The following is a 27,562-nucleotide window of genomic DNA, read 5'->3' on the forward strand; positions in this document are numbered from 1 at the left end:
TGAATCTTCTTCCTCTAGAACAGTGGTTCTCAAACCTGTCCTCAAGTACCACCATGTTTTAGATGTTTCCCTGCTCCAACACACCTGATTCAAATAAATGGGGCGTTATCTAGCTCTGTAGAAGCCTGGTAACGAACATGCATTTGAATCAGGTGTGTTGGAGCAGGGAAACATCTAAAACATGCAGGACAGGTGGTACTTGAGGACAGGTTTGAGAACCACTGCTCTAGAAGACTATAGTCACTCAGGTAAGACCAGCTGACTGGGCTTCGCCAGGCCTGATTATTTGGTTCGACCGATACAATAGTGTAGCCGGTGTTGATCGGTTAAACTCACTCCTCAGGTATGTAGCTGGCCACCCGCGCCAGCGAATAGCTAGCTTTTCGTTGGCGTAGCTGGTAGTGGTCGCGCATGGGATGTCAGAGGTGGCGGGTTCCATCCCTGTGAGGGGCGAACATCGGCCGAGTGTACCTCTGATGGAGCAAGGCCACGTCTGTTACAATAGCTCATTAAGGTTTTGGAGGGAAACAGAAAGGATATGCTTAGTTTTTCCTCTCCACAACACTTAGCAATGCACGGTTCCGAACTTGTGACTAGTTGTGTCTACAAAAGACTTCACATTTTGTACTGACGCATATATGACACTGGATCATGAGGTTTAGGAGCCCATGCTCCAGCATGAGGTGGCCAAAAACTGTTCTGGGGAAAACACACAAGTTATTGAAACAGGCCCAATCCTCGCACTTAACATTTCTCGTCACTGTGTCAGAGGAAGAGCTTGCACCAGAACGTTGCATAATACAGCTTCATTTTGCCATTATTTGCCATTTGGAAGATGTTCACAAAGCTAACTTGTTTGTGTGGCCAACTGTTACAGATAAATCTGAACATCTGGCTTGTTTGAGCCCTAAAGCCTTTGGAAATGTCCAAATTCGGTAACTAGGCAGATCTATTTTGGGTCTCTATTTAGAGGTGTGTGTTTGTTCCAACAAACTATTTATTTTGGGGTAAACAAGTAAGAAGCTGAGACATCCGTTCGGCAATCTATTACAAAGTAGTATGTGACAATCAAGTCTTTTGAAAGTCTCTCAAAAGACAGCAGCATTACATACTATAGGATAAATAGCCTTACTTTCCATAAGGCTTTTTTATTTTAGTGTGGTGACTGACATCTATTTGTTCTGGACAACAGAACAAAATGATGTTGGATGTTCTCAGAGACATCTCTATTTCCTTCTTTTTGGCAACTCTCCCTACATTGGTTTGGCAGCAGACTCCAGGCCATTGTACAAACTGTGACATATCAAGTGATTTAGAACTTTCCAGACAGAACATGTCTCTATGTTTCCTTGGTTCACCCTAATGAACATGACTGATGCCCCAGTAAATCCGTTCGGATGCTGAGTTCTCTCTGCTGTTCAAGCAAACAGTAGATTTTCTTCCAATGAACAATAGGAGCTTTTCAACAGGAAGATGGAAGAAGGAATGTGATCATGTTTATCACTATCACTGTTACATAAAATCAACTGAACCTATTGTTTCAAATTGGAATTATTCGAAACCACAATGTGGACATATATTGAGTATAAATAAGTTAATATGTAATAAGTGTGGATGTATTGATTTGGATACTAAGACTAATTAGCAAGGCACAGTATGGAACGTACAGTTGTTTATTATTCTGTACTATGGTGTCCAAGACAACTTACATTTATTTATCAAAATACATATATATATAATCCACCCACAGATTGTCTTACTAAGTGGTCTTTTACGGACACATTTCTTGACAGAATGAATGACCTTTCCTGAGGAAAGCCAGAAGGAAATGCTGTAGCCTAAACCACTTGTCTCTCCTCGCTCTCTGGTTTCTTCTTCTCTTAAGTACTGACAGAGAGAACAGATATTGCAGATGTTACACACATCACACTTTTCTTTCCTGGTTTTTAAGACACACACACGTTGGTTGACACTCTCTCTCTCCATGTCTCTCTCACACACACATGCACACACACACACACACACACACCGACGAGCACACCCCCATTGAGAGCCAGTAGAGCATAAAGCTCCATATAAGGACATGGTGATGATGTAATGCTTATGGGCAGGGAGCATGCAGTGAGCACATCTCTTATTGTTTGGTTTCCTTGCTGGAATGTCCACACCACAGTCGATGAGAGAGTTGAGAGTACGGCCAAGGATAGAGCTTCAATCAGTGAGAGTTGGATAGACGTATGGCACAGGTAAGAGGCAAAGCATTGAAAGTTTGGGTTCTCTGTACAGGTTTTGAAACTTTCAAAACTGTGGTCATTCTTTACATGTAAATCTCGAACTGTGAGTGAGTGCTGTGATAAGTTTCAAGATTGAAAGATTGTGGGGTTTCTAGATCCATTTAGAAGTAGCTTTGTCCAAAAGTATGTAAAAAAAACATTAAAAAAATATTTAGCAAGCAGATATTACTCCTAATGTACCACTTTAATAGCATTATGATTAAAATATATATTTTCTATGTAATTCACAAATTGTACTTTGGTATATATTATTTTGCTTATGCTATTTATCTTATTGATACAACATTGCTGTTGAGACACCTGTACCTTACTTGTTCTTAAACACTTGTTAAGCAATTACTATACTATGAAGTCCCTCTTAATAAGTGTCCCAAGATACTGTCTATGTAAGTTAAAGCATGTTTCTCTGGCAAGATCCTTTGAACCATTTTTTATTTATTTATTTTTAATATATTTTTTACTTTTTCAAATATATCAATGTCAAGAGAAAGCTAGATGACTGAAATAATGAAAAAGGATGATTTTTCGGGAGATCTGATCAGATTTGAAGGATACAGTACATAAGGCTTTACTTCAATTTACCAATTATACAATCTTTAATTTGTCTGCAGTAGATTTATGTCTTAACTAGAGTCAGATTAGTCGGGTTTGTTTCTCATGTTTTAATCTTGACTTTAGTTTACCGTACAGAACTGTCAGGGCTGCTGACAGATTGCCATCTACTGGCCCAACGCAAACTCATTCAATGTGCTTTAAACTAAAGGACACCCCCCAATTCACTAACAAATCTATCTTGACATGAATACATGGCATTTACATGAAAACCTCTACATAGCCCGATTTAATCAGTTATAGGAAATTACATTAGACACAGACATGGCCAAAGTACTCAATACACATGCCCAAACTTAAGTCTACTGCCAACATTAAATCGGCAGAAAATTGGAGCCAGAGTTTCTTAGATCGTTGTTTCTCATGTATATATGAGGGAATATCCTCTGTTAGTCAGTGATGATGCACTAATTCCTGCATTTAATTTTTACCATATGCATATTTTAATACATATTTTTACACTGCTTTCGGACGTCCTTTGACTCTTTTCTTGTGAATTATTTCAGTAATTTATTCAGTTATTTAACATTCAGGCTGCTGACATCCTGTGTGTTGGTGAGCTTAGGGATCATATCAAAAGGTTATGCATGGGTTGAATCACCATCTGTGCCCTACCCACACCCCACGACATTATTACTGCTTACTGTGCAGTCTGTACAACTTTCCATGACATATTAACTACTTTTGGGAGTGCACCATTTTTGAGCAACTAAAATGTGCTTGTGAAAATAAACTGTGACGATGTAAGTAATATAGTTAAGATTTAGATGTAAAGTATCATGCAATTAACAGTCAAGTAAAATATGAGTTAAATTTGAGTAATAATATGAGTGACATGAGTTATACAGATATTTTGGTATACTGAAAGATTTTAACTAAATTATAAGTTATAAACTACAAAAGATGACATGCTTTAGGATTTCTGAACCATTCTTATCTCATCTTAATTTCTCGGGGTAGTGTATTTACTAGTGGTTTTATAAAATTGTATTTAATTAATACATTTTTTAAAGAGGATTACTAACAACATGGGACATAGTCAAATTACATTCCTATAGAAGGAAACCCGTTCTTGGGTCAAGTGATTAATTTAGTGTAATATACACTTCCTACCTTGATCAATTTCATGTAACACATGACAGACAATACACAGTGCATTTCCCAGTCTTGGATAGCCTATATGTCAACAAGTTATGTTAAGCTTGAATGTTTCCGACTGGAGGAAATACGTTGACTGGCTGGCCAGTCTGAAGTCCAATCCAGGGACTCATTACATCACTGAATAAACAGTGGTGAGAGTAAAGTGATAAGGGTCAATTTAGATTACAAGAAGGCATTAGAGAGAGCTTTACTCATGGTTTCTCTTTGCCAAGGGTTGTATGCTCAACTAACCTGACTTCAGAAGAAAGTCTTCCTATTGAAAAATAAGTAAACTATTAAATCTTTCTGTTTTAGGTATATTAATTAAATAGGACCAGATGTTACATAGGTTTTAAATCACTTGAGCCCGTTATTAACAGCCACAAAAAACAGTGAAATTACAGATGATTTACCTAAAATCAGCTTTGATCAGATCTTTCCCTGCCACACTGGAACATGTGGAATACATTCAATCATTTACTTTTGCCTTCCCCCCTGCTCCTTCCATCCCCGGCAGCCGAACACACGGGGGTGACACATAGTGGGGTTGGGTGAGAGAGGGACCCGCCCTGCCTTGATGACATCATGATTCTACACTGGAGGCTTCGTGGAGTCACTGATCCCTCAGAGAGGGGGCTCTGCCCAGCTACGCTGCAATTGACTCTGGAAGAGGGGGGGGGCGGCGATTCCTCTTTGTATAAAAAGTAGTGGTACTGGTGGTGAGGGAGTTCGAGGTGGGAGGGGTAGAGGAACTCCTTAATTAAGGGATTGTTCCATGCCAGTACGACATCTGTGGAGCACGCTGGCAGCTGCGCACACACAAGTCATAACATCCCCTCCAACACTGCTGGCACTTGGCCTGGTGTTGTACTGCATGCCAGCCACCATGACCATGACTTCCCCCATATACTCCCAGCAATGTACCATACAATGTATGCCTTTGACGCAGATAAACTGGGTAAAAAAAAGACAGAAACACAACTACAGGCCCACAACACAATACATTTTACCACTACCCACCAAATTGGTTGTTAAACTAATGTTTTGAGCACAGAGAAGTAGTCTCTTGAGGCAAGTCTAAAGCTTTAACTCGACTAGGAACAACATTTTCAAATTTGGGTCAGTGCAAACTATCAGCACTCCAGATCTGTCTAGTTGGAAACAGAGATCAGAACAGACAGTTCAAACATTATGTAGAGGGTGCTCTTCCTGAGTGATTTGCAAAGCTCTTCATTTACTTTATCATACATGTTTGGAAAGACACCTGTACAGTAAATCCGTAAGTGTTTTGGTATTCTTTGGTGTGTCTTGGTTATTGGTTATGATTACATAGATCTATTTAGGAGTTTAATAAACCATTTGTGAAGGAATTGGCATCAGGGGAAATAAAAACTTGCCCTGAAAGTATTTTCGGCAATGGGCCTGGGATAGTTAAACACAGGGGAATTTATGATCTGTGAAAGTTTCCATGACATTAAGTTTCAAACTCTTACACCCTTACGATATTTTCAATGGTTGAATAAAATGGCTCTCATGAGTGTTTGAGTGTTTATTGTGTGCCTTTATTGGGACTAAGACAGGTGTATGGGTCCAAAATGCAACTGAAGGTTTACAATATATTAAGTCTATATGGTTTTCAAATTATCGACTCATTATTACCATTCAGCTATAACTCTTCTGTCCATTGTTTACTTTTTTGTGGATTTGTATTTATCACACTGTATCCAAATTCTCTTCTGTCAATAAATATGTTAACACATTTTTTGCATTTATATCTGACTTAATACTGTTATAGAGAAGTTCATTCTTTATCTTAAGTTCCTCTTTTGTTTTGTTTTTCCAGACTGAAGCTACTAATTGACCAAGAGAAGGCTTATCAGATAAGAAAGGAGGAAGAGAGCAACAAGAAGGTCAGCAGCCTCAAAGAAGAGTTGACCAAACTGAAGTCATTTGCGTTGATGGTTGTGGATGAGCAGCAGCGTCTTACAGAACAACTGACTCAGCAGACAACTAAGGTCCAGGAGCTAACCACCACAACTTCCCAAGCTCAGGAAGAGGTGAGCTCTGCTAATGTCAGACTGCAGGAGGAGGAGAACAAAGTATTTCGCTTAGAGTCAGAGCTACGCGACCAAGCCAGTCGCCACCACCAGGAACAGGAAGCCATGACTGCCAAACTGACCAATGAGGATGCTCAGAGCCGGCAGCTCCGACAGAAGCTGTCCACACTCAGCAGGCAGCTGGACGAGTTAGAGGAGACCAACAAGACTCTGCGAAGGTCTGAGGATGAGCTCCAGGAGCTAAGGGACAAAATCAGTCGTGGGGAGTGCGGCAACTCCAGCCTCATGTCAGAAGTGGAGGAGTTACAGAAAAGGGTCCTGGAGATGGAGGGGAAGGATGAGGAGTTGATCAGGATGGAGGATCAGTGCAGAGACCTCAACAAGAAACTGGAGAAGGAAAGCAGTCAGAGTAGAAGCCTAAAAGCAGAGGTGGACAAGCTCAACCAGAGGATTATGGATCTGGAAAAACTAGAGGACGCATTTGGCAAAAGCAAACAAGAGTGCTGTTCGCTGAAGTGTAATCTGGATAAGGAGAAGACCGTGTCCAAGCTTCTGTCCAGTGAGCTTGACGCCCTGAAAGTGAAAGTCAAAGAACTGGAGTCTGTTGAGAGTCAGCTGGAGAAGACAGAACTTACCCTGAAGGAAGATCTCACCAAGCTGAAGACACTGACTGTTATGCTTGTGGATGAGAGAAAGACCATGACTGAGAAGCTCAAACAGATGGAGGATAAGGTCCACAACAGCACAGGCAAACTGCAAGCCGAGCAGGACAAAGTTACCACCGTCACAGAAAAACTCATTGAAGAGAGCAAGAAAGCACTGAGGTCAAAGGCTGATCTGGAGGAGAGAATGTGCAGTGCCACCAAGGACAGAGATGAACTCCAGGCTCAACTCAAAGCCGAGGAGGAAAAGAGCAATGATCTGCAGTCCAAAGTCAGCATGATGAAAAAGAGGCTGCAATCACTGGAGGCAGTGGAAAGGGAATTCTTAAGGAGTAAAGCTAAAGAGGAACAAATCAAGGCACCAACTGCCAATCGTTTTCAACAAGAGGACAACAAAGTCAAGGACTTAACACAGGAAGTTGAACGACTGAGACGCAAATTAAAAGACATGAAGGTGGTGGAGGATGACCTGTTGAAGACAGAGGACGAGTTTGAGTCCCTGGAAAAGAGATACTCTAATGAACACGAGAGGGCCAAGTCCTTGTTGGAGGAGTTGGAAATATCCAGGAATGAACTCTCAAAGTACCAACTGGCAGAAAAGAAAGAATCTAACCAAGAGCATGTTCTATACAAGCGTTTGAAAGAAGAGGAAGCGAAATCTGGTCATCTTACCAGAGAAGTGGCAGCCCTAAAAGAGAAGATCCATGAATACATGGGAACAGAGGAATCCATCTGTCACATGAAGAATGATCACTCGACCTTGCAGAGGAAACTCACCCAGCAAGAGGTTCGGAACAAGGAACTAGCTCGAGAGATGGAGACCCTCACTAGAGAGCTGGAGAGATACAGACGTTTCAGCAAGAGTCTTCGTCCTGGCATGAATGGGCGGCGCTTCTCTGACCTGCATATGTCTACGAAGGAAGTCCAGACTGACCCAGCTGACCATCTGCCAGCCAACTCCAAGAGCGTTGCGCCACTGGAACGTGCTGTGGTGAATGGAAAACTGTACGAGGAGAGTGATCCAGAGGAAGATCCGAATTACAATCACGAACTTCCCCTCACAAAGTGTAACCCGTCCCTCATCAACAATGTCAATAACCTGAACAACAACATGAGAAGAGCCAGAGTCCCTTTACTTAAGAGCAAAGAGAGCCCCCAGCTGGTCAATGGCAAAGTGCAACCCAGACTGAATGGAAACCATGTTCAGCAAGATTTGGTTTTGACACACAGTCCTGGGCAGCCATTGCACATCAAGGTGACTCCAGATCATGGCCACAACACAGCCATGCTTGAGATAACCAGTCCCACTACAGAAAACACCCAATCATTCACCAGCACTGCAGTCATACCCACAAGTGGAGGTCCGCCTAAACCGAGAATCACCATCATACAGAATGCAGCCATTTCTCCAACAGCAAAATCTAAAGGTTCGTCGTCATCATCTGAGGGCATCTGCACTCCGGACAGGGCTGTGTCACCTTTCACTATGGCTACCTATTCGAGGGCCATGACCCCAGACTCTTCTGGTTCTGTGACTCCGGACCGAGCGATGTCACCCATCCAGATCGTGTCCGTCACAACCGGCACCCCTGACCGATCCTTGTCAACTGAGCCGGTAGAGGTCGTTGGGGGTCATGCCGTGTTTCGGGTGACACCTGAGAGGCAGAGCAGCTGGCAGGTTCAGAGGTCAAACAGCACGGGCCCAAAGGTCATCACAACAGAAGACAACAAAATTCACATACATTTAGGAAGCCCCTTCATTCAGAGTATTAACAGTCCATCCCAGCCTGTCAGTCCTTGCTATACACCTGGGCAGGAGCCAAGAACTCCACTGTCCAATGGTACACCTACAAAAAGCAACAGCAAAATCACAAGTAGTATCACTATAAAACCCACCTCCAACCCAATCCAAAGACCTTCACATATTACAGTAAGTAATGCCTATAACTGACACCTTACCGCCCCCACCCCCCCTAAAAAAAATCCCATCATACCCACCACCAACACTCATCGACCCATCCACCTTTTTCGTTTGATGTTGTTTAGAACCTGATCCATATTTAATTTCTCCATTCTATCAGTCGTAGTTGTAAATGTGTTTGGTTCTATTTGGTTTGTTAGTTTGTTGGATTCTGTTTGGAAAGATGTTTGCATGCATGAAGTCTTATTTCATCCCATAAAAATTAACACTTTGAAAGCACTAGAAACTTTAGTTTAACTCTTGTGTGCACTTACTGTATTCGCTCAATGGTGAATTGCCATGTAACAAGACTATTCACGGATGTACCCTTTTAATTCTGTTTATACTTCATATTACACAACTTGCATTGTTAAAGTTTATTTCTTTTCTAAAATTAAAGTGTGCCAAAAATTGTCATATGTTTTAGTTTGTCATCCATGCCTGCATATCTTATTTACTCACTCAAAATTGTGCAAAACAACGCATGATGAATGATGGAGTTTGAAGATAATGATCTGGTTTACAGAACCAGAATAAAATCTATATTCAGATTGGATTTTATTGCAAACAACGCATGTACATTTTAATTGAAATGTTGAAATGGTATTGTGCCAATGAAAGCTATGACAAAGTGACAGTCAATAGTTCATTTCATTACACTTTTTTAAGTATCTGAACCAGACAGGATCCTGGAGGAACCCCCATGTTCACAACGTGCAGCGTTTACATAAAAAGACAAGGAAGGAAAAAAAAAGGGATTCTGACATGTGTTTGCTTGGTTGGGTTAAATTCATAGGCTGATGTCATAGTTACTCCCACCATCCAAAACACAGAAACCCAGTTACTGAGAGTAAAAACTAGCATGAGTGAATCTGAAGTCCTATTTAATGATACAATGGAAAGTTTGCTTGGTTCTGAAATATTTTAACTGTAAGTCCTCCATAAATGTAGTTGATGGCTTTTCCAAACTTTTCCAGAAAAGGCTTATTTATTTTTCAGATTTTTCTAATTATTCAATCATTTGATTGCAGAGGGTTGAAGTCAAAGCAATTCAGCACACGACACTGCTTCAACATTTCACATATTTGAACTTGTCTTGTATTTGAGGCCATTGAACCTTTACTCAGAAAAATAGGTTATACAACACACATACGGGTGTACCTCACATCTTGGATAGATGATAGGCTCACTGTATGTTACAGTATGTATGTATCACTATATGCTAGCTTAAATGTTGCATGCTTACTGGACACAGGCAATTTGCAAATCAGCAAAGTGGAAGAAAAATCATTACAATCCTTAAGCTTCCGCTGTCGGTATTCATGAGATCAGAGACAGAATTTAAATTGTACTGCATTGGCTCATACACACATAGGCACACAAAACGACCAAGTCCAAGAATAAGTTGCCTGCCAAACAAGTTGCTATTCATTCATGGGGATTGGAACAGCTGTGAGTAAAAAATACATTGTTCTTTGTCCTTGCACATCCCCAAATGCCTCATTTAAGATCACTGTAGGCTGACTTCTACTGAGAAAGGCCTGATTTTAAACAATGGAGATTTAGTTAAAATAATGTACTCAAATCAAACCAAACTATTTAGGCTAAATCACTTTCTACTTCTTCGGGGTACCAATTTCCAGTGTCAGTTTTCGAAACTTAACCCTAATCAAAGCAACCCGGGTGATGTACACACCTCAAAATACAGAAGTGTTTTACATAATAAGAAAACAGCAAACCACTCAGTGACATGGCCAATTGTTAACAAAGGTCCATGTGAATAAAATAGTATCCTGGGGAGTTTAACTTGAGTTCAAAGTGCCTCTTTACCACTCGAATCCAAGCGCCCCCAAACAAATCCTGTGTTTGGTTGCCATGGAGAGAGCTGTGCCAGTATTGCAGAACACATGCTGGTCCCTGGCAGGAGAAATGCAAACCCTGACTCTATCCTGCTCCTGGGATTCAATAGGAGACATTTAATTATGGGTCACCAGTGTAACATCAATATCACGGCCCCCTTGACATGATCTCTGTAGAGTTTTTTTGGTCAACTGCCTTTGCTAAAGGGATTAGGCTCTGCCCAAAACCATGTTTCATATGTATGACCACATTAGGTTCACAGTACTGTCCATCGTACAAATAATTATGTTCAAAGGCACGTTGTGGTTTCATCCTCAGAAAGCAACCACACCAAACTGACCTTATCCTTGAATTCTTCAACAACTTAGATGTTACCGCACAGGTGTGGGATTCACAAAGGAGATCTTTGATGAATAGTGATCAGTTGTTCCTAAAGACCACAAAACACACAAGCACAAGCACATATTCTCAGAGCAATAATGACTCGTATGTGAATTCACCATGTGGCAACACTGAGTAAGATAATTATTTACATTTTAATAATTTTGCAGATGCTAACATTACATTATACAACAGTTGAGGAGCTGATTCTGCAGGAAACAGAAAAGTCATCCAAACAATGTTAATGGATTTGACACCACATCACAGAAACCTCCAAATATACACATACTCCATGCTTTCTTTTTTGTTCCCCTCTTACTCTTATTGATATTATTTGGTGAAACTTATTCCATTGACTCACTTTAAGTTTAGATGACCAGACCAAAAGCACAGATTATATTATATGTATTCTCACTATACATTATGTCCGCTTAGCAATTACATGAAAACACTGTCATTTTGGAAACGCAGCAGAGGCACTCAAAAACATATCATTTGGCACCATCTAGTGGTCAAGGGTATTTTGTAATGGTTTGGGACCTTCATTATGTTGAATTCAGAAATAGTTGAATCAGAGGGTAAACTACATGTTTGTTTTGAACTTTTTTATTTCTCTCTCTTCTCCCAGATACCTATAGAAGCATTCCGACGTCCAGGCCCAACAAGGATCCCTAAACCCAAAGGCTACAGCATGCCTAAAGGGACAAGCAGTGTGGTAAATCCAGGCCAGGGCAAAGGTCAGCCTCTTCCTCTAGCCACAGGGAAAGACCAACACACAAGTCCAGCAAACAACCTCAATATGATCAACCGCCCCACAAAAATATGACATTTATGATTCTGGTTCCATCTGAATATCTTTTTAAAGGGTGTCTTGACACCCTTTTAATACATTGGCTATCCTACCTGTGCAACAAGACTAAAGCTGGCAAGGAACTTTATTTTATGGCGTGCACAGACACAGTTCTACTTACCGATGTGTGAACACTAACCCATATATGGCTCATTCAATCACAGAAAATATATTTTCACACTGATCAGATGATGTAGACCTGTTACTGCAAATTGCAGATCAAATACTGTGACATTATAGTATTGTAAGTAGATAATAAATAATAATAATGTTCTTGTTGTATCGTTTTTGATGTTATCTGATGCGCATCCTGTACTTCAGATATGTCCCAAGTTCATGGCAAAAGAATCATTCTCTGGAAATAATGTACATAAAGATGTATTGTTGGTTATTGATGTATTATGAGTGTAATCTTCTCAGAGATGGTCTATACAGTGTAATAGTTACATGTGGTTATCTTGATGTGGTTATCAATAAAGATTTTTATACCTTCCTTTTGTTTTCCTGTTGTTGACTGACTTATTATCGAAACATGTAGCCTAGGAGTAGTATGCTGGAAACGAACACGTATTGCTTATTTTTATATATTTTATTGAGTAATTTATTTCCTTATAGATTGCACAGATAACATTTTAGGAAATTAACAGTAAGGTTCTTTTTTCCACGTTTCCTCTGTTTCCTTTAATGTTCATCGCCTTTACATTTTGCGCCTGACCGATTTTGACCAATCTGTGGTTGAAGCCAAATTAAACCACGCCCGCGCGGCAAATTCTTGTTAATGCAAGTTGCGCCTCTTCTTCATTTGAGTTTAGCATAGGCGGGAAGAGTACTTTTCTGATTTGCTTACCTTAGATATGTAGTTTGTATAGCAGACTATCAAGAGTTAGTTTAGGACTGTCAATGCACTTTTAATAATTTACGTGTTTATTTTTTTCTAAACGTTTACCTTTACACCGAGGCTAACCGAGCGGCTCTGTTTCATTTGACCAGGATAGCTACCCAACTAGTTTTCGCAGGCTAACAGAAACTTAGGGTCAAGGGAAAATAAATTGTGTATCTTATTTTTGTAAATAAGTACTGTACTGTACAATGGCAGCCATTTGTCAGCCCAGACGTGCCTTGATGGAAATTTGTCCTCCACAGCCCAAAATTGCAGGTATGTGACTCTAATGTTGCTGATGATGTTTGCTAACTACTAACCACAACTTGATTTCTAGCTACCTAAACTAGAGATTGCTAGCTAGCTGACAACAAATGTATTTATTTTTTTGTAAAGAAAGTGTTGATGCTCCACGCGCCAACTCCATATACGTCTCATTGGCACGCGCGCAATCATGGAGACAATCACTGTTCACCAAGCAGATGGCTGGCTAACTAGCATCTGTAGCTAGCTAACTTGATAAACCACACTTTAGTGTTTATTTATTGCATAGCGAACCCATACTGATAAATATGGCGTTGCCATTAAGCAATCTTGTTACATGCAAAGTTAAAGTTTACGTTTTGTCGATGTATTGTAGCCCGGATACGAAGGTCCTATATGGAGATTCTGAGTTCCCGATTGGACCCGTTGTCTGCCAACAGCAGAAGCAGGAACCTGAACATCAGTTCTAGGCGTGGGCAGTCGTGTAAGTTCCACCTCCAGTTTCCAGTCAGAATTCACATTACTGATTGGACACACTGCAACCATGTATAAGTTAGCTTCAAGTTTTTCCCTACAAAATCAGGACCAGTGGTGCCTGTATTCTGTACCTTGTTGTGTGCCACCATCTTGGATATCCTCCATAATATTTGACTTGGCAACCACATGTTAGCAATACATGAATAAAATAAACTCAAAGAAGTTGCCTGTGATTCATTTAACTCATTGTCCACAGTAGATACAACCCTCACCAGACCACTCAGTCTCCATGATGACCACAGTGACAAGATGGAGGACAATCAGGCTGTTCTCTCAAAGCAGCAGCTGGTGCAGCACATCAAATCCCTTATCACTAAACAGGTGAAGATAATGATGCCATCTCCTATCATCTGATTGAACTCACAATGAGTTACTACTTTAAATTAACAGATGTGTGCAATTTAATTGTTGGAGGTATAGTGTTCAAATGTTTTTCAAACTATTCTCAAATATCTGTATATTTGACCTACATTTGTCTGTGTATCAGTCACAGAGACAGCACGCCCAGATACCAACCTCAGACTTGAAACTCTTACAAGAGGACCTTCACCTAAAGAAGGCCAACGTCTACAGGTCTATACCGTACTCACGTCTGGAGTCAAACAGAGATGCACACTGCTACAGAAAGGCCTTCCCACACTTGGTGGCATTTAAAGTGAGTGAAGGTTGTTCATCATAGACAACGGCGTACAGTCTATTTTGCCTAATGCTCCTTCTGTAATAGATTGTATCTTTGCTTTCCTCATGTCCTTTTGTAAAGATTGATCCACGAGAATGTCTAAATCATGTTCCTGTTCTTCTAAGGTTTCATGCCAGGAAGGAGGAAGAGCACTGCTACAGATGGAGGACTGGGACTCGGTCCTGGAGCATGCCCTAGTGGCATGGCGGTACACGAGCGAGTTGCCCCAGTGGGACACCAGCAGCCACAACACAGTGAGGGAGCAGTGTTTCAGCGTGTTGGCTGCACACTGCCTCACTTCTCTCCAGCACCAGCCCCCTCTGCTGAGCAGAGCCACAGAGCTCCTTAGACGGTAAACTAGCTAGTCTGACTTAAGGAAAATATAATGGCGGAATACCAAGATATGGGCTACAAGGACTACAAGTTTGACATGCTCATGAAACATTAATTTTGTTTTTCTTTCTTGGGTTTCTAGCTTTAAGATGGCACAAGTGCACAGCTCGATAATTGTGCCCTGCATTCAGGAGTTGCAGAGGATCCTAAGGCAAGCTCAGGAATCTGCCACAAACCATTGAAGTGTATCACAACAACTAACCATTGCTGACAACATTCACATGTGCCTTCAAGTCTGCATGGTTTTGTATTGACCAGGGAGGCCTATGAAATGAACAATGGTTGCCATGCCAGTGAAAAGTTGTCACTCAATGAACAATAGTTTTTGTGCGGTGACCCAGATGTGGCCCTCATTGTACTGTCTGTTCTGGTTGGGTTACTTGTACTTAGCGTACCTCCAAAGTTAGTCATGTTAAAGCTTTTATAAATGTGGGTTGGGTGTTTAACGAATTCAACGCAGGAGATGGCTTTGATTAATTTATAATGAGAAGATCTTGAGAATTTTAGATCTATGGTATAATATTTTCATATGAAATCAGTTTTGGACCCTTCAACCAACCATTGAAACAATGACTATTTCCATTATAAGAAAATGGTGGAATAGCCTTAACTTTTTGTGTTACCTTAATAAGGAGAATGTCTTTGCTGAAAGCCACAATACTTGAAACTTTCTTAACTTTGGCTGAATGACTTGGCTGAACCTGTTTTAATGTCTTTGTTGAAATACTTTTGTCTGTGCCATCATTGTTTACACTGTTCCAACGTCCTGAAAACTTGATATTTTTGATGAAAGTAGCTAATTTAAATAAATGTTGAGCTGTTAAATTGAGCATATTTAGTTGATTCATTGTTAGACTTTATATTGCACTCATGGAATTATATTGGACGTCATCATAGAACCTCTGCTGCCTCACTGGTGATAAGGTGTAGTGGGCCAGCATACTAAGATGCATACAAAGTTGATTGATTGACAAGGAAATATTAAAATGGCCCAAACCTTTAAAAACACATCTGAGGCAAAAAAAAATTATATCATTGTTTTACATGTAGCCTAGCCTACGTAATTCACTGAAATGACGTACAAGCCTGGCTTCCTACTTTCATTTTCGTTTTTGTCCTAGCGAGGAACATTTTTTTGCGTTAATACAAGTTTTTTTCCTTTCTCGCAATTAAACTATAGTCAGGATGAACTCTAAGATGTTTATTGTGTTACTCGTTCTGGTAAATACTGTGAAGGCGACCGAATCAAGTAAGTACAGTATAAGTTATAGCCTACTAACGTTGCAAAAAACTTTAAAGGAAAAAAACAGGATATAGGCATACTGTAGACAATTCTTCATTTACAGAGTCAACAAAGTCTAGTTATTCGAGCTATTACTGATGCGCTTTATCAGTATCAAAAACAAATTTGGATTTTGATTAAATCCCATATCGTAGTGTTTTTTCCTTTAGCATTCATTGGGGCGAAGGGCGTAGCCTTCTATCTTATTAACTTATCTTTTCGACGTTATGTAGCTAGCCTACATATGGTTTTACGTTTACCGTTTTCACTTTGACTTTAAAGAGAACTTTACTCCTTTCTTTTTTTTACTAAAACGTGAATTGCTGAATGTTTTAAGAGCACAACATAAATTGACCTTATATTTGCCTATTCAACTATGTTTTACTATACGTCAGTTTTCACGCCTACTGGTCTCCTCTCATTATCATATTGGGAACAATGAATGAATGAATAAATAAATGAATATATAAATGAATGATGAAATCAATCAATAAATCAATCAATAAATGAATACAAAAATAAATACATAAATGTAAAATATATGTAACTATTGATTGACAATTGTGTATTAATTAATACATATATTCGTTTATTTCTGTCTAAATGCATGGATGTGGACATTTATTTATTCATTCATTCATTCATTTGTAAATATGGTAGGTTTGGTCCTCCATATACCTCGGTTCTTTACTAATGCAATCTATTTCTCTCCAGATACCATTTCCTTAAAAGTTGGCGACCAGCTTGCGCTTCCAGGTGGAATAAATAAGCCTGTAACTCAAATCCTTTGGAAACTAAACGCCAACAAGGTGGTAGAGTGGGACCCATTCTTTGACATAACTGTGTATGGTGAATTCAAGAAACGCACAACTTTGGACATTGCCACTGGAAATATTTCAATTCGTGACGTGCGGACATCAGACAGTGGAATGTTCTCTTTTGAGTTCAATCACACACAACATAAGTCATTTAAAATAGCAGTGATCGGTAAGTGAGAAATTGTGTGTTGTGTCTTTCAACAGTATACTGGCTAGTCATAGCATATAATAGTACTTTTGAATGCGTTTGTGAGAGAAAAGGAGGGTATGAATATGGCTGTAGATATCTCCTAACCAATGGCTTTATCTGTTCCCCATTGACAGACGAAGTACCCACACCCAGAATTAACTTTACCTGTGACACACCCATGACCTCATGCTCTCTTACCTGTGTGGGAGACGTCGCTGGAGCCGGGACAGTGATCTACAACTGGAAAGCAGATGGAGCGAAACTCGATGTTTCAGACAAAACCCATATCACTGAAAATAACAATACTGAAGCATTCACCTGTATGATGGAGAACAGTGTGAGCCAGAAGGAGAGTGCATCCCACAAAAACCCATTGTATTCTCCTGTTCCGACTCCTTCAGGTGAGTACCCATGGGCTATAAACATGTACAGTATGCCATACACCTTCCAGAAATATTTTAGCAAGCATCTTTTGGAACCATGAACATGTAGAAAGAAGGAAGTGTTTGAGAAATGTGTCATGGTTTTACAGGGAACCAAAATGGAACTATTTGCAGATGGTAACTATCCAGTATAAGTATAGATTTAAAATGACCTTACTACCTTTTGTTTTCAGTGGGATATGGATTGACACCAAAGACCCATCTTGGTATTTTACTCTTTAGTTTGTTCATCACTGTAATCTTTGTGCTCGTCTTCATTCACAAATGGAAATCAGGTGAGGACCATTTGGATTTGTATCATGTTCATGTTGTCACTGGGGACCTTTTAATTGAAGTATAAAAGACTAGGTCTGCATATGGTTCTCTTTGATATATATTATGTATGTTCCTATAATTTCAGAATAAGAGATAAGATACAGTGTGTAAATGAAGACAGTTTATGTTTTTGTCTTTTGTAACTCGGCATGTTCAAATGTTTGAATCTGAATCATGTATTTCTGTATTTCCCAGGAGTTTGGTTCTATGAGACAGGTAAGGTGATACTATCTCTATTTATTTTGTCATGTTTTCTTTTCCTCTGATTACAAACATCCAACTTCCTAAGTACTCATTTAGGAGCAAATATAACTCTCTTGTTTGGCTGTTCCTTAGACTCCATGCCTTGGGAAACAGGTAAGAGTCGATCGATTCTTTATTTGACTGTGCTTGGAATTCTTAGGGTCTTTTTAAAAACGGTCTTTTATAATACAAGCCTTAAGAGGTACAACACGTGAGTCTGTTCCCTTTCTAGACTACTCTGACCCCATGTCTGTCTAATTATGCATCTCTTGACCATTCTAGACTTTTGGAGAAAACAGGGAAACTCTGGTAAGTGTTTTACAAAATATGAATTGCATCACCCATCGTTTAACCTAATATGAGTCACTGTATAGAATTTGCTGATGCAGGTGACCAAGAGTCCCCGGAGATCAACCAATCAGAGAAGGGCGTTAAAGCTGGAGCTGCTGTGGATGCAGTACCAGAGGGGCCAAATGAAGGTGAGCTTCAATATACAAATGTAGGACTACTACAAATGTTGACATTTTTACTTTTTTTTTTTTTACATTTTTAGTCATTTAGCAGACACTCTTATCCAGAGCGACTTACAGTAAGTACAGGGACATTCCCCCTGAAGCAAGTAGGGTGAAGTGCCTTGCCCAAGGACACAATGTCATTTTGCACGGCCGGGAAACTGGCAACCTTCAGATTACTAGTCCGATTCCCTAACCGCTCAGCCACCTGACTCCTCCCCTTGACACCATAATCATGTGGTGAGACTCCTTTTTTAACTTATGAAAGTAGATTGGAATATGGTAAAAAGGTGCGTTCTCGGCAGTACCTCCAAAGACATCGGAATGAGATAGGTTATATATTTATTTTGTTAGTAAACCCATGATTTGCTTGTCAGTGTGAAGAGGGAAAAACTTACCTTTATTTCGTGTTGTGTATGTTTTTATTCAGAAGACAAACTGATGACTTCATGAGCAGAACTGAAGAAGATGCTAGTTGTTTGAATGGTATGTTTGACCACAGTTGGTGTTGTTGAATAAGTCACAACATTTCTAATGACAACATGATTGTTGGTTGAAAATCCAGGCCACCACTAGATTTATTACCTAGGACTATATACTATTTTACCTTGTATTATCTAGCTGTTGCAGTAATGTAATATTCTAAAACAATCATTTTATAACGGACTTTGTGTTTATCTGTTTTAGAGAATGGAGCCTAGGTTACTTATGAACCATAATGATGGATCATGATGAGTGATGGCACAGAGGATCACTGTCACCAATCTCATCCAGTTACTCTGTACTATTGGTGAATGAAGAACAGCCATGCTGACCCAATGTCTGAACTATGCCGATGTCGAAAGTACACCTGAGATAACCCTGCTTGTACAGTATTTGTGTATGTATGTATGTATGTATGTATGTATGTATGTATGTATGTATGTATGTATGTATGTATGCGTGTGTGTGTGTGTGTGTGTGTACACAAACCTATACTTTGTGGTACTTTTTTATTATTATTGTGCCTATATGTTACACGTAGTGCACAGTGGATGGGTCACACAAAGTATAGGTCACCCAACTTATGCGGTTGTAAAACAGTTTGAGCTATTTCAAAATAGTTTGAAATGACTCAAGCACTGTTGTCATAAAGTATTCTGTTCATTTCATGGAATGACATTTCTCTTGTTTTTGTAGTGCTTATGGGACAAACTGGAAGGTGTAAAATGTGAGCCTTTAACCCTTGTGTTATCTTCTGGTCATTCTGACCCATCAGTCATTGTGACCCACCGCCGTATTGCGACAACTTTACCGCATACAAAAACAAACTGAAGCATTTTCTTTTAACCATTGGACTGTCTCAGACCCCCCACATTTCGAAGGTTAAAAGAAAATTATATTTATTTGTTTTTGTATTGGGTAAAATTGGGTAAACACAACGATGGTTCGTTATGAACCTTTGGGTCATGTGACCCGAAGGCAGCACAAGGGTTAAACTATTTCAATAGAATGAACATTGAAAACTATTTTTTTAATCGCATGACTTCTAACATTTGAATGTAAACAACCTGTATTGATTAACCCTGTGTGTTTGTCTCTTTGAATAAATCCACTCTGTTCTGTGTGTAAGAGTTTTGATATGTATAAAATAAAATGTATAGCCATTAAACAGTGCAGACCTACAAAGATGTCTATTAAAATCTCTGGTAATTTCTGAATTGAATTTATCTGAAATGCATACAGTCCAAACAGGAAGTTTGTCTGATCTGTTACATGACTTCCCATGTCAGCCCTCTCATGCCATCTACTGGACATAGAGAGCACTGCTGTTCAGGTCAGCTACCAACACAATTATATTTCAGGCTTTGACTCCTACCATACTTAAGTTTCACACCCTGTGCTAAATTGTGGGACAAACCAATATTTGTATTTTTTATTTAAAATCCAAAACACTACATAATTCGACCGTTTTCATATCACAAAAATGTAACAAATTCCCCAAATACGCCCCCAAAAGACAGTCTAAAGCCAGCAGAAGTAAGCTTCTGATGCTAAACACAAGTGTTCAGTCAATCTGACAGGATCCCAAGGGACTGTGGTCCCTAAACCTTGGGCAGATGTCCATCTCTGCCGCAAGGTGGATGAAGGATAGAGACTAGGGAGATAACTGAAGGATCTTCCCAGACCTCTTCACCTCAGCGTTTTGTGCCACAGGTCAAAGCAGGGCACCACGTGGAGCCGGACGTACTTCTGCCCGCCGGTGGAGCACTCCAGACAGCCGTAGACCGTCTCCCTCCGCTGGTGTCCCATGCCGCAGAGAGAGCATGGACCTTTCGGGATGTTATGGTTGAGGAGGTTGACACGGGTGTGTGAGCCCTCCCTCAGGTAGGTAGTAGACAGGTCTGTCATGCTGGCTGCTTTCTCATAGTAGTCAGTCACCACGTCATCCATGTAGGTGTCTGATTGGGTGAGCTCCTCGAATGTCCGGTCATCTGAAAAAAAAGAGGAAAAAGACAGCAAAAGAGGGGGTTATGGGGATAAGAATTGGAGAAACCTCAGTTTAAACTGATTGTGCTGATTTGAACCTTATACTTTTCCAAATTGTCTTTTGACCCCATACTGTGCAATAAATGAGAAGTCAGTTTCTCAACAAAGCTTCATCAGATATTTTTGATTAGTCGTAGTTCTGCTATTGAAATGCGAGGGAGAGCCAGGAAGTTAGATGCGTCCCACCTGCTCTGAAGGGGTTGCCGTAGACGATTCCGGATAAGAACCTTCGTAGGCGTCCCATAGAGAAGCGACCAATGAAGCCTCCCAGCTGTTCTCTGATCTGCTCCTTTTCAAATCCACCCAGTGAATCCGGGGCCACACATATGTCTGTTTACATAGTGTAGAAGTTGTGTGTGTGTAAGAGAGAGAGAATTGTGAGTTTTTTGACACGGTGTGACTGTATGAACATAACCCTTAATGTGTAACTTACCTAGTCGGCCATCGATTCGAACATAAAGCTCAAATATGCTGAATGCTATGGTGGTGTGAGCTGGGATAACTATGGCCTTGTCTCGCCCTTTGGGGTTCCGACCATCGTCGATCTGAAACTGTTGTACAGCAGTAGGTGAGACAGCAGGTGATCAACCGTTCAACGCTTAACTTAACCGTGACCAACACACATCTCAGGTGTCAGTGTGTGTGTGTGTGTGTGTGTGTGTGTGTGTTTACCCTCATAGTAGTCCCTCGCATGCCTGCATGGACGGTGAGAGAACACTGGCGTGTGGTGCGTATACTTTCCATGACAACACAGAGAACACTCCGCCCACTTTCCTTGGACTGACGAACGAGGCAGTGATCCAGATCCACCTTCCTGAGGATGGTGGAATGGAGGAAAAGCCAGAACACAGACATAAGTCAGAAACACTAGATGCATATCATTATTCATGAGTAGGCCCATGTGTAAACATTACCTCTTGTCTACACAAATGCCTATTGGCAATGTCTTCAAACTGGATCAACACTTGACTGAAACTGTTTTCCGGTCTGGTGTGTACCTGGAGGTGAGTTCCCTGAGTAGAGTTGGCACCTCCACCTCGTGCTTGGTGACGATCCCAAAGGAGGCTTTGACTGCCACAGAGTCCGACCCACTGATGTTGAATCCCACATCATTCATCAGGTGGTTCCCAAGTCTGCCGTTTAGGGACACGTCTGACTTGTCCTCATAGTTGAGGAGTTGGTAGGATGACACACCTATTTGGTTACATTAGGACACAGATTAGGACAACCAGTCAAATACAGTGTACACAACACAGAATTTGTTGTTGCCCTTATCAATCTTACATTAAGTTATAATTGACTACATGCAATCATTTTGTCTCACTTTAGATTGAATGAAATTCCCTTCATGCAATTTTATGTACCTGCTGTGATCTCTTTCTCACCCACCAGGATGTCTTTTAGTGAGAATGGGGTTGAGGCATATTTTGTTTTCTTCCAGAAATGCCTCTTCCTCTTTCTCGTGACCAGGCTAAGGGGCTGGTAGCGGTCAGCTTCACTCAAGCTTGGCACGGGGATCAGACGCCCTGTGTCCCCGACCTGCTTCACAAAGTTCTTCGTTGCCGCTGCAAACATTCTAGTATCCGCAAAAATGGGGTCTTGCTGCTAGGAAAGCATGACGAGCTCAAATACTTTGGCTTGTTGTTAAGTATTTGGTGTTGAATTTGGTATAGTTGAGTTTGCAGCTAAAAGGCCCATGTTTTCTTCCCTTAGACTCACACTGAGTACGAGACAGGTGTCCTCACTGCAGGAACGGTGTGGCTTGTGGATTGAAGCTCTTGAATAATAGAAAGACACTGTAAGGGGATATGGGACAAGCTGTTATGTTAACCTGATAGTCACCCACTGCCCTGGTTCTTCCTGTCAGGTGACCAATGTGCTCATTGATGCTTGCGGTCCAAGTCATAGTGTACCTCTGCTTTGTTCGGGTAGAGACTGATGTAGACGGAAAGCATGGCCCACGACCCAATACACAGTGCCTACCAGGCAGGCTGAAGGTCATGGGAGAGATTTACAGTATACTGTATGTTCAAGGCAGCACCACTGTATGATGAGTGTGTTCTTTCTCCCTTGGAAATTTCAGGGCCCCATTTCAGCTAATCTCCAGGCAGAATATATTTGATAAAGTTTACAAATTAAAAATCCATATGTTGTGTACAGTACGTAAACATCTGTTCTTCGTGTCATGAAGACACGAAGCCAGGTTGTATTTTTAGAGTCATGGGGAGGGGGGGGATTTGGTCTGTATAGTATTTGGAAAGTCCTGGGCTTAGATTATTACTATTAAATGAATTATTTATAAGGATTATAAACAAGGGGACTGAATTCCTCATAACTCCTGAAACGTAAATTCCATCTTTTAAGGTCTTTCAAGGTCTGCTAATATAGCATTTGACATATTTTTACAAGTTGAAAGAGTTGCAAACCTGGATTGTAAAAAAAAGTACTTTCCTGCATAGTCCACACATTTGTGGACAAAAAAAATACTAAATACAGAATAGGCTATAACTTTGTTCTGTCCATGTAATTCTGTTTACTGTTTTAAATGAATTACAGTAAAAACGTTGGGTAGTTGGCAAAGAAATGCTTTCTATGGTTTTTCCACACTAGTTTTTTGTTACATTGGGCAGTCTCTTCAGGTACAGTAAATAACCAGATAAGCATTATAAAGATAAGATAAAACGTTGCCAAAATGCAATTGCATAATGTTAATACAAATGGAAAAAAGATAACACATGCCTCAACTCTAAATCTTAAACCAAATTCTAATATGATTCATCAAACCAATATCAGTGAAGACGATCAGATATAAATTCAAAACACATATTTGTGTCACATACTGTACATGTACTCGACAGAACATATTTCTAATTGTACAGATGACAGAATTGTGTATGACTGCATGTTTAGAGGGAGCTTTGCATTTCAAACTGACCCGATGGTCCCAGTTTCCCTTGTCGGTAAATCATCTGCCTGGTCTTTTAACGCCTCTAAAACAGGCCACACAACTGTGATAACCTCAAAGCTGCTCTCTGTGCTCAACACCAGAATCACAGGTGGACCAGCAGACAGTGATGGAGGAGATGGTAGTGTCACAGTCATCTTCTGTCCTTTACTTGAAGGGTTTTGTGCTTTCTTCAAAGAAAGGAACAAATCTCTGGTGTTGTCATTCCCACAAACTGGCCCACAAGAGTAACGCTGGAAAACAAATTAAATGGAGATGCATGTGACTTCAGTAAACAGTCCGGAATAGCAATCAGCAAAGACATGCTGAAGATATAGGTAAAAAATATGTAGCCAAACACTGTATTTCTCCTCTAGTAAAGTAGGAGTTGAAAAGTATGTTCTGGAAAATTATTTCTTTTAATCTTGCCTGAGTAAGTAGTCGTTTTAATGGTTGTATCCACAACTGTTTGTAATGACATACTGTATTTTGTTCCTGAGTCTTTTTCATCTTCACAGAGGGCATCCCTCACTGAGGCACAGCTGTCTGGAGACCAAAAAAATAGGAAAAAAGCAGGCCAAATGATAGGTTGAGTCAAAGCATGGAGAGAGGGAGAGTGGGGCATGAGAGAGAGAGAGTGAGAGAGAGCTAGTTTGTTATATCCTATCCAGTTCAGGCAGTCGTTCTGCCTTCACAGGAATGCTTGGATGTTATTCTGAATGGTATAACTTCTTCATCCTCTTGTCCTGACCCTCTGCCTCTCGGTTTGGAGAAGGTGCGTGTTTCCCCTACAGACATGGACACCTCCGGGCGCTCCAGGATTATTCTATGTGTGGCAATATCCTTGGCTCAAGTGTTTTCAGTGACCACTCAGAATTTCAAGCCAGGTGAGTAAATGTAAAAGTCAATACTGTTATCAAAGTACTGTATCTCTGAATGACACAATGTGATGCAAGGTGCGGCTGAATTTCGGAACGAGTGTAGGCTGAACTCTCAGTCTACAGTACTTATTATTGTGGTGTGAAGAGAGAGAGAGAGTTTAGGTTGGCATAGTTGCTCAGATCACCAATATCAGTGAGAGCTTTTTTTTTTTACTTCATGACTGTAATATTTTGCAATCATTGTAATCATTTGCATCCCGAAAACAATTAATGATACAGAATATCTGTGTCTTTAATGTTGTGATGGTCATTGTTTGCTTGAAAACATATAGGATTGTATATTAAGTGAAGACAGTTTCTATATACGTAATTCTCTTCTTTTGAGCATACACAATACCACACAATATCTTCTTCTTAAACTTTCAGGGTGCTTCATGCTGTATTTAAATATTACTATCTATAAAGTATGTCTAACTATGTCTAATGTTCAGAGTATTGTACACTCATTTCCGCCACTCACAGCAGATATAGTCCAACTTCCACACTGCTCTGCCACCCAACATCGAAACCACAGTGGCCATCATGGTGTCTGACCCTGAATCAAACATCACACCCAAATAGACTAACCCAAACCAAACCATAATTATTGTTGAAGGAAGTCAAAGGACAACACAGGTGTTGAACGCTGGCTGACAAATAAAATGTCAAAAGATTAAGCATGCAATTCTTTTTTTTGTGCATTTATTTGAATTAATAACTGATTCAACATTCCCTTGTAAAATAGACAGCTAAAACCAAAATATGATTAATCAATGATACCCTTTAATCTGAAATGTCTCAAACAGATCAGTTCCTGATTAAATGGACTGTTTAAAAGAAAAACAATAACAATATCTAAGGTGGGAAGAACTGACACAGGATCTTTGTCAGTGGATCTGATCTTCGGAACATTCTCACCACAAAGAAAAATGTAGAAGTCGCAATCAAAAATACACTCAAATCCTGTGCTAAAGTCTCAATGTGTGCAGGTCTGGCTGGGTTATTTTGGTACGAGGCAGAGGCAGAATGAAGGGTTTTTGAAGGCCATGGTTATAATGATGTGGGCTCCTGGTGGGGACCGACTAAAACAGGCCAGTGATTTTGGTCAGACTTCGTGCCAAAGACAAGACACACCCAGTGAGATAATGCTGGATATGAGAATATGCTTCATACTATACTCATCTCTTCACATAACTGTATGAGGATTTCAACTTTTCTGCTGCGCAGGGAAGAATGTGGTTTACTGGTGTGTCACCTGACATGACACATCTTAATTCCATCTTAATACCAACCAACACCTTACAAGTTTTACTGTAACTGAAAAAGCAACTCCCATTTAGGGAGGATTGGCAAACATTTCAAAGCTGCAAGCATTGTTTGCCCTCTGAAGTGCAGTCCATTTTCTTACTTCATTTGGAAGGATGGGTCATAGATGAGAGAGACAGCAGCACAGAAATGTTTAGGACCCGTATTTTAACCACGGTAGATATCCAGTATATTCTTCATGTTGGAGATAGTTAAGGCCGAACAGCTGAAACGATGGAATCCACGTGGCTTGTTTTATATCATGGTGAGTTGGAGCTGGAGTAAAATTAGAAAGATAGACAGACAAGAAGGAGTGCATGACAGACTGGGATGTCATGTTCCTATCAGTAGTTACAGCAGGTGTGACGTGAAAATGACGTAGTAAAAGTCTATCACACATGTGACATGAGGTTTGAAACTTCCAGCCAACCTACAGGATGGATGCCATACATTGGATTAGATCCTATACCTTTTAAAAACAAGGCAATTGAAAACAAAACTAAAATGTAAAAAGATAAAATGTTAGCTAATACCCAGAAATAAATCATCTACGTCTAACAAAGTCAGGATAATGTACACAGATGGGTAACTGATTCAATTATTACACTTTTTGCTTGTTTTTAGAATGTTAAATAACAGTTATGACACAAGTTGAAACATTTAGATTTTACAGCACTGGAGTTCACTGGGTGTGGCCCTTCAGCTTCTGAACGGCACAGGCTCTCCAGAAGCCCAACATATAATACAACCTCTGTGGTTTCCCTTGAAATAACTCCTGCTTTTAAAAATGGACTACTCTCTTGGGGAGAGGCTCTCCCACATAATTAGTGCTTAGAGCCTTGCTAAATCTATTTGGATTCAGATTTGATCTGGGTTTATGTTGCAGGTGGGGTGTGTGCCCCACACATTATTTTTCTTAATGTGGAGTCAACAAAGCTAGGTCAGGAGGTTTATAAAGCAGCAGCTGGTTTTAAGTCACATTTGGAAAAATAAGATCAGATCTAAAGATTTCTGTGCTGGCTGGGCAAAAGGAAAGACTCTAATCACTGGTCACATTTTCTTGACCCAAGTGTTTTTTCTTTCTTTTTTTCTTCTATTTTTATTTTTTACCAATGTCACAAGAGCTCACACAATGTGACAAAACTATTTAAAGTGAAGGAACTTCAAATTATAAAAGCATAATTATTGGAACTGAAATCCTTCATTAAGTTCTAGACAAGGGTATTTTGTCATCACAGTAGTTACAAGTACTCATGCAGGTCATTCTGTGACACGGTTTGTCCTGTATGAGCGCCCTCTACTGGGAAATAAGTGAAAGTACCATCATGCCGTCCCAGTATACACAACCACATACCTTGTTAGTACATGACTATTGTGACAGGGATACCCATCCTGATGAAAGTTAATGTTCCTGTGCTGTGTGCTTGACAGGGGACAAAGATAGCTGTACAGAAAATGGCCACGTCTACTCCAGCAATGAGATATGGAACCC

The 27,562-nt window shown here is 40.2% G+C and overlaps 4 protein-coding genes across 7 annotated transcripts in view; 3 read left to right on the plus strand and 1 right to left on the minus strand.

Annotated features, from left to right (window-relative positions):
• filip1l (filamin A interacting protein 1-like) overlaps nt 1–12,274 on the plus strand; it is a 39,257-nt gene extending 26,983 nt beyond the window's left edge. For 2 of the 3 annotated variants that reach the window (XM_067260377.1, XM_067260379.1), the window contains 2 exons: nt 5,890–8,695; nt 11,595–12,274. In XM_067260377.1, the coding sequence (XP_067116478.1) occupies nt 5,890–8,695; nt 11,595–11,792 (3,004 nt within the window). In that variant the 3' untranslated portion in view covers nt 11,793–12,274. Of the gene's footprint in view, nt 1–2,139; nt 2,247–5,889; nt 8,696–11,594 lie in introns of those variants that run through there. The other variant, XM_067260378.1, reaches the window with a different exon arrangement.
• Nucleotides 12,275–12,715: 441 nt separating this feature from the next.
• LOC136966306 (uncharacterized) lies at nt 12,716–15,513 on the plus strand. Its single transcript, XM_067260780.1, has 6 exons — nt 12,716–12,972; nt 13,337–13,444; nt 13,694–13,818; nt 13,985–14,152; nt 14,302–14,528; nt 14,652–15,513. Exons 1-6 carry the CDS (start codon nt 12,906–12,908, stop codon nt 14,749–14,751), a joined length of 795 nt encoding a protein of 264 aa, XP_067116881.1. The 5' UTR covers nt 12,716–12,905; the 3' UTR covers nt 14,752–15,513.
• A 165-nt stretch (nt 15,514–15,678) lies between these two features.
• Nucleotides 15,679–19,319, plus strand: LOC136966075 (uncharacterized). Its single transcript, XM_067260442.1, has 10 exons — nt 15,679–15,818; nt 16,566–16,838; nt 16,994–17,260; nt 17,476–17,577; nt 17,813–17,833; nt 17,954–17,974; nt 18,143–18,169; nt 18,250–18,339; nt 18,803–18,858; nt 19,060–19,319. The coding sequence occupies exons 1-9, from the start codon at nt 15,755–15,757 to the stop codon at nt 18,823–18,825; spliced, it is 888 nt and encodes a 295-aa protein (XP_067116543.1). The 5' UTR covers nt 15,679–15,754; the 3' UTR covers nt 18,826–18,858; nt 19,060–19,319.
• Nucleotides 19,320–20,544: 1,225 nt separating this feature from the next.
• On the minus strand, nt 20,545–22,476 carry pjvk (pejvakin). 2 transcript variants are annotated; one of them, XM_067260877.1, is made up of 6 exons: nt 22,266–22,476; nt 21,900–22,095; nt 21,574–21,715; nt 21,335–21,452; nt 21,088–21,231; nt 20,545–20,846 (listed from the first exon to the last, which is right to left on the minus strand). In XM_067260877.1, exons 1-6 carry the CDS (start codon nt 22,474–22,476, stop codon nt 20,545–20,547), a joined length of 1,113 nt encoding a protein of 370 aa, XP_067116978.1. The 2 variants fall into 2 exon arrangements, with proteins under 2 accessions (XP_067116978.1, XP_067116979.1); XM_067260878.1 differs by lacking the exon at nt 21,088–21,231.
• Nucleotides 22,477–27,562: the final 5,086 nt, after the last annotated feature.

This window comes from Osmerus mordax, chromosome 22 (assembly GCF_038355195.1).
Source record: "Osmerus mordax isolate fOsmMor3 chromosome 22, fOsmMor3.pri, whole genome shotgun sequence".
In the NCBI taxonomy this organism is placed as follows: Eukaryota; Metazoa; Chordata; class Actinopteri; order Osmeriformes; family Osmeridae; genus Osmerus; species Osmerus mordax.